General features: G+C 45.9%; 1 protein-coding gene across 1 annotated transcript; it reads right to left on the bottom strand.

Moving 5' to 3' along the window:
• Nucleotides 1–6,443: 6,443 nt before the first annotated feature.
• DUSP21 (dual specificity phosphatase 21) lies at nt 6,444–7,339 on the bottom strand. The gene has a single exon (XM_055268626.2). The coding sequence runs from the start codon at nt 7,197–7,199 to the stop codon at nt 6,627–6,629; it is 573 nt and encodes a 190-aa protein (XP_055124601.1). The 5' UTR covers nt 7,200–7,339; the 3' UTR covers nt 6,444–6,626.
• Nucleotides 7,340–7,672: the final 333 nt, after the last annotated feature.

Genomic DNA, 7,672 nt, shown 5'->3' with positions numbered 1-7,672 from the left:
GTGTTGGACATCTCAAAATTATTTCAAAAAATTAAATAACTTCCAACTTACACAATATACCCAAATTAAGTTGAGATAGATTTAAGAGTTAGATGTCCCCTAATGTAATAATTGATTGAGGCAAGGATCATTAATGGATGCTAATAACACTGGCTGAAAGAAACAGGATATTCACACTGTGCTAAAGTATCACCCCACAGAATTCTGTACTTATTAATATTAAAGGCAGGTATCTGGTGGTCACCACCTTAATTAAATGATCAAACTTAGCATCACTGCTAATGGGACAAAGAGACATCTGTGCCTCGTGACACATGCAACATGGCAATGCTTCTGAAATATTCTAGCAAAAAATTCTTAACCCATATCTGGCTGGGCACAGTGACTCACGCCTGTAATCCTAGCACTTTGGGAACCTGAATCAGGCGGGTTACCTGAGGTCAGGAGTTCAAGACCAGCCTGAGCAACATGGTGAAACCCCCATCTCTACTAAAACTACAAAAATTAGCCAGGCGTAGTGGCACACCCCTGTAATTCCAGCTACTCAGGAGGCTGAGACACGACAGTTGCTCGAACCCGGGAAGCGGAGGTTGCAGTGAGCTGATATCATGTCCCTGCACTCCAGCTGGGTGACGGAGTGAGACTGTCTCAAAAAAAAAAAAAAATTCTTTTTTAACCCAAATCTAATCAAACCTCTAGACCTAGCTTCCAGTTTAAAGAAAATACAGGGAATACAGGAACAAGATAAACAATAGCACGAAGAAATAATTGGACAAATCCAGCGTACTGGATGTTATACCTCAAAATTATTCTGGACTCATCAAAAAGACAATGTCGGGGGAAGTAAGAGTAGAGGCACTATTCTAGATTAAAATAAATACTGTTTAAGACTCATAGATTTAACTACATACAAATTTAAACTTTTGAATTACAAACAAGCACCATGGACAAATGACACACAATAAACTGGGAAAAATAAATGAAATATATTTGATCAGAAAAACTAAATATCCTTATTCTATTTTTCAGTTTTTACAATTGAAAAGAAATAAAAGATTTATACTCCAAAAGAAAAATGTCTAGGTTCTGCAGAAGAATGAGCTCAGTGAAAAAAAATGTCTAAAGATATGAATAAATAATTCAAAAAAGAAGGGCAAAGGTGAGAAGTTATGAAATACTTTTAGTATTAACAACTGCTTGGTTGAAGTTTCTCAGCCTTCATCAGAATCGTCTGAGATGCTTGTGGAAAATGCAGCTTCAGCCAGGTGCGGTGGCTTATGCCTGTAATCCCAGCACTTTGGGAGGCCAAGGCAGTCAGAACACCTGAGGTCGGGAGTTCGAGACCAGCCTGACCAACATGGAGAAACCCTGTCTCTACTAAAAATACAAAAACTTACAAAAAATTAGCCGGGCGTGGTGACACACGCCTGTAGTCCCAGCTACTCGGGGGGCTGCGGCAGGAGAATCGCTTGAACCAGGGAGGCAGAGGTTGTAGTGGGTCGAGATTGCGCCACTGCACTCCAGCCTGGGTGACAGAGCGAGACTCCGTCTTAAAACAAAACAAAACAAAACAAAACAAAAATTAGCTGGGCGTGGTGGCGGGCGCCTGTAATCCCAGCTACTCGGAGGCTGAGGCAGAAGAATAGCTTGAATCCAGAACGTGGAGGTTGCAGTGAGCTGAGATCGCGCCACTGCACTCCAGCCTGGGCGACAGAGCGAGACTCCGTCTCAAAAAAAAAAAAAAAAAAAGAAAGAAAAGAAAAGAAAAAAATAGAAAGGAAAAGAAAGAAAAAGAAAGAAAGAAAGAAAACTCCCCTGGCCAGGCGCAGTGGCTCACGCCTATAATCCCAGCGCTTTGGGAGGCCAAGGCGGGCGGATCACGAGATCAGGACATGGAGACCATCCTGGCTAACACGATGAAACCCCGTCTCTACCAAAAATAAAAAAAAATTAGCCGGGCGTGGTGGCGGGCGCCTGTAGTCCCAGCCACTCGGGAGGCTGAGGCAGGAGAATGGCGTGAACCCGGGAGGCAGAGCTTGCAGTGAGCCAAGATCACGCCACTGCACTCCAGCCTGGGTGACAGAGCGAGACACTGTCTCAAAAATAAAATAAAATAAAATAAAACTCCGCTAATGACTTGTAATCATACTATTTGGAAAGCAAGGGTACGACTAAAAGCTCTCCTTCTGGCAGGGCGCGGTGGCTGACGCCTGTAATCCCAGCACTTTGAGAGGCCGAAGCAGGTGAATCACCTGAGGTCAGGAGTTTGAGAGCAGCCTGAACAACATGCAGAAACCCTGTCTCTACTAAACATACAAAAATTAGCCGGCTATGGTGGCGCATGCCTGCAATCCCAGCTACTCAGGAGGCTGAGGCAGGAGAATCCCTTGAACTCGGGAGGCGGAGGTTGCCGTGAGCAGAGATCACGCCATTGCACTCCAGCCTGGGCAACAAGAGCGAAACTCTGTCTCAAAGAAAAAAAAAAAATCTCCTTTCAATCTACTTACCTTTCTTTCAAAAGAAATGCAGGAAAATGGAATCTAGTCTGTATGTCACTGGCCTATGTGTTGCCTTAGGCAAATTCCTTAAACACATTAGTACTATGGGAACAATATCTACCTTGAAGGGCTGTTGGAAGGAGTAGAGACACTGTAAAGTGCCTAGTACTGTGTTAGGCATTTAATAGCTTCTTAATAAATAGTGGTTGTTATTATTTTTCACTCTAACTCATTTTGCACTTTTAAACTGCTACCGTTGTTTTTTCAGGTGACATGATCCTTTTCTTCTTCTGTGTGTTATTGTACTTTATGCATAATTGCTCAAAACTGGAAATAACCTTGTTATGGGTTGAGTTGTATCCCCTCAAAATATGTGGAAGTCCTAACCCCCACAACCTCAGAATATATAACCTTATTTGAACATGGGGTCATTCGATGTATTAATAATTAATTACTCATACTGGAGTAGAGTGGGTCCCTAATCTAATATGATTGGTGTCCTTATAAGAAGAGGAAGATTTGGACGTAGATTCGCACAGAGGGAAGACAGATGTGAAGACACACTAAGGGAGATAGCCCTGTGACTCCAGAGGCAGAGATTAGAGTGATGCATCTACAAACTAAGGAATGCCAAGGAGTGTCAGCAAACACTAGATACTAGAAAGAGTCAAGGTGGGCCGGGCACGGTGGCTCACGCCTGTAATCCCAGCACTTTGGAAGGCTGAGGCAGGTGAATCACCTGAGGTCAGGAATTTGAGACCAGCCTGGCCAACATGGTGAAACCCTGTCTCTACTAAAAATACAAAAATTAGCCGGGCATGGTGGCACATGCCTATAATCCCAGCTACTGGGGAGGCTGAGGCAGGAGAATCACTTGAACCCGGGAGGTGGAGGTTGCAGTGAGCCAAGATCACGCCACTGCACTCCAGCCTGAGCGACAGAGCAAAACTCTGTATCAAAAAAAAAAAAAAAAAAAAAGACTCAAGGAGGATTCTCCTCTACAGGTTTCAGAGGGATCACGACCCTGCTGACATCTTGATTTAGGACTTCTGGCCTCCATAACTATGAGAAAATACATTTCTATTGTTTTAAACTACTCAGTTTTTGGTATTTTTTACAGCATTTCCTAGGAAGCTAATACGAACCCTAGTATTCTTCAATAGGTGGATGGAAAACAAACTGTGGTACATCCATACAATGAACTGTATAACATGGGTGCATCTTAGAGACATTATGCTAAGTAAAAGAAGCCAGTCTCCAGAGGTTACATCCTGTATGACTCCATTTATGTGACATTCAGTTAAAGGAATATCTGGCCAGGTATGGTGGCTCACCCCTTTAATCACAGCACTTTAGGAGGCCGAGGCAGGCAAATCACCAGGTCAGGAGTTTGAGACCAGCCTGGCCAACATGGTGAAACCACATCTCTACCAAAAATACAAAAAGTTAGCTGGGCTTGGTGGCGGGTGCCTGTAATCCCAACTACTCCGGAGGCTGAGGCAGGAGAATCGCTTGAACCCGGGAGGCGGTGGCTGCAGTGAGCTGAGATTGCACCACTGCACTGCAGCCCAGGCGACAGTGCGAGACTCTGTCTCAAAAAAAAAAAAAAGGCAAACCTATAGGGAAGGAAAACACATCAGTGTTTGCCAGAGGTTGGGGTGGGTTGATGGTTTAATTAGAAAGGGGAAGCATGAGGGAAATTTTGGGATTGTGGTGATGGTTACCTAAATCTATGCATGTGTTAAAACTCGTGGAACTGTTTATCCACAAAGAGTAATTTCGTGGTATGTTAATTTAGATATTTTTAAAAATGAACACACATGCGCGTGCGCGCGCACACACACACACACACACACACACACATCCCCAAATAATTTTCTTCTAAAAAATACTTTAAAAGAAATTTTCCATCTGGGTCTCTGCCAGAAAGGCTGCTTTGTGGGGGCTCTGCCACACCAACTCTTGCATTCTGTGGGCCTGTTTTTCCGTCTGTAAAAGTAGTGGATCTGCCTGGAGCAGTGATTTTATCCCCCTTGCCCCCATACCGCACCCTAGGCACTCCCTTTGTGGCAGTGGTGGTGCCTGGATGGGTTTGGAGAGAAAAAACATTTGGACGTCACTGGGCTGTGGACACACAGGTCTTCTTCTTTTTTTTTTTTTTTTTTTTTTTTTTTTTGAGACGGAGTCTCGCTCTGTCGCCCAGGCTGGAGTGCAGTGGCGCAATCTCTGCTCACTGCAAGCTCAGCTTCCCGGGTTCACGCCATTCTCCTGCCTCAGCCTCTCTGAGTAGCTGGGACTACAGGCGCCCGCCACCACGCCCGGCTAATTTTTTGTATTTTTAGTAGAGACGGGGTTTCACCATGGTCTCGATCTCCTGACCTCGTGATCCGCCCGCCTCGGCCTCCCAAAGTGCTGGGATTACAAGCGTGAGCCACCGCGCCTGGCCTAACACACAGGTCTTCTTCAAATGGAGCAGTTGTACTTTTGTCTCTCTCTCTCTTTTTTTTTTTTTTTTTTGGTCTAAAAACCTCTGGATTAGAATAACTGAACACAAGCCAGAGCCCAGGTATCCAGGGAGTTAGAATGATCCTGGAGTCCAGGGCCTACATGTGGGGGTCAGTTGTTCATCCCTTTGGTGAATGCCCCCATGCGTCCTGGTAATGAGCAAAACCAGGGTGCTGGCTCTCATGGTTAGTGACTCTAAACAAGTGTTTCAGGGAAGCTGAAATTGTGCTTCTACACGACCCCTTGGATGCACATGGATTAAATGCAATGGGACCTCTGTAAAGGCTCTAAATCTAGGCCCCCTCCCCTTTGTTTTTTCTTTTTTGAGACTGAGTCTCGCTCTGTCATCCAAGGCTGAAGCGCAATGGCACGCTCTTGGCTCACTGCAACCTCCACCCCTGGGTTCAAGTGCTTCTCTTGCTTCAGCCTCCTGAGTAGCTGGGACTACAGGTGCCGGCCACCATGCCCGAATCTAGGCCCATTCTAAGGTAAGGTCCAAAAGGACCTTAAGCCATTTGTTTTTAGACACTTGATGATTTTTTGGAAGAACATTTTGTAAACAACAAAGGACTGTGCACAGATGGGGGAAATGCCATTATGAGGATGAGTGTGCTGACCTCAAACCAGGGTCAAAGAGTATCATTCCTTTTACTCCAAGCATGAAACCATTCATGTGCCAGGTACTGTGCTAAGGAACCCAGTCCTCACAACAACTCTATGGGAGACAGTTGCTTTGACAGGTGAGGAAAGTGAAGGTCTGAGAGGACCCAGGTCACAATGAAAGGAGATGTTAGAGGTGACAGGGCTGGGTCATGGCCAGCAGCTCCAGCCTCTTAAGCCAAGGCTCATGAGAGGAACCCCTGAGGCCTGGTATCAGGCCTGTTCTCTCTCAGTATATGCCCTGGGAAAAGGACTATGTCCCTTTTCACAAAGGCTGGTGGGAGATCACCAAAGACACCTTGAGACCTTGCCATCAAGTACAGCACTCAAAAAAATGCAATATTTTTAAACTTTATGGAGTGGAATGGTCTTTTAAAAAACTAGTTTTGTTTTTTAAACTAATGTATAAATCCAATCTAGAAAACCAGAGATGGGCCACTGTGATTGAAGGCGGGCAAGGGTAGCCTGAGACTCCTCCAGAGCTCCTGGAGCACACCTTGAACGAAAGCCACTTATCCACTAGGTTGGCACTTACTGGGAGAAGTGCAAGGGATGCCAAGATGTCTAAGGCTTTGACTTCGGGTTGGAAAGAACCAGGTGAGATTCTAGAGGATTCACTCCTGGGTTAGTCAGCCTCTGGCAGGGCTCAGGATTTCAGGCCTGCCACATGTATTGGGTGCTGCTGGCAGGTCTATGTGAGCTGAGCATTACTTGCCCTACCCTGGTTCCAGCCAGGCCCCAATAGCTTGACCTCACAATATAAAAAACATTTTCACCATCTTATGCTTCATGAATTTAATTCTATTAAGGTAAGGCTTACTACGTTCAAAACTCCAACCCCCTCCCTTTTTTCTTGCCCTTTAACAAGGCATCATCCGGTTTTCTTTACTAACAAAATGTCAGCGTTCAAGTTCAGTCTTGGTGCAAGATCGATGGCAGATGTCAGGGGCTGGTCGGGATGGCTTACATTGATAACATCGTACGTAGGTCCTTCTCATAGATGTCAGGGATGTTACCTACCGGCGAATTGATCATGCGCACGGTATTGTTATTAAACAGCTTGAATTCGTAATTAATGAGCTGTTCCCAAAAGCCGTTGTTGGGCCGGATGATGGGGCGGCGCCGCTTGGTCCATGTATGGGCGTCCAGCAGCGACATGGAGTGGTATTTCATGAGGTAGGCAAGGCACAGTGAGGCGGAACGGCTCACTCCAGCCACGCAGTGCAGCAGCGTGCGGCCCTGCCTCATATCGACGGTGTGGATAAGATCAGCAATGGGGTCAAAAAAGTCGTAGAGACGCGAGTCACGAGCATCGGTAACAGGCACCTTTATGTACTGAATGCCCTCGAAGTGTACGTTGACCACTTCCACCGAGGTATTGACAATGGCGGTGATGCGATTGCTGGACAGAAGGAGTTTGTCGTTGGCGGCCACACCGTTACTGAGAAACAAGCTGCTGGTTATTTGGGAGAAGCTGTAGGTGGAGGGCTGCTGGACACCCTGAGATGATGAAAAGGAGGACGCGGATGCTGTCATCAAAGCGGCTGATCCGAGGTCTCTCTACGCTGGTCGGGGCACAACCCTTACCAAGCTAGTTCAGGATAGCAGCCGCGCCGCGAAGTCTCAGGCTAGGTGTTGGAGAAAGAGGACCAGCTATCGGCCACCACCCTCTTCCTGTCTCCTCCCACCACTCCCATCTAGGCGTCACAATCCCGGACAGATAGCCCTGCGGCTCCAGTTTCCATGGCAATGGCCGCTTGCCGCAAGGAGGACAGGGCCTCTAAGCAGGGTCTTCAGAGACACCCCAGTCTCTTTTCTTTTTATCTTTCTTCATAGTCGTTTATTTTCCAAGGCCTAATTCTTATCTTTCTTGACTTTTAAAAATGTTCTGTTACAAGATATCTATTTTATGTTTCAATTATTGGACCACATTAAACACAATATCTATGAATACTTCTATTTCATCAGTGTTGCAGAACAGGGCTTACACTTTCCCTGCAAAATAGCAA

The sequence above is a fragment of the Symphalangus syndactylus genome, chromosome X (assembly GCF_028878055.3).
Source record: "Symphalangus syndactylus isolate Jambi chromosome X, NHGRI_mSymSyn1-v2.1_pri, whole genome shotgun sequence".
NCBI lineage: Eukaryota > Metazoa > Chordata > Mammalia > Primates > Hylobatidae > Symphalangus > Symphalangus syndactylus.
The sequence above is the reverse complement of the archived record's forward strand: the minus strand, read 5'-3'. Positions and strand labels throughout refer to the sequence as shown.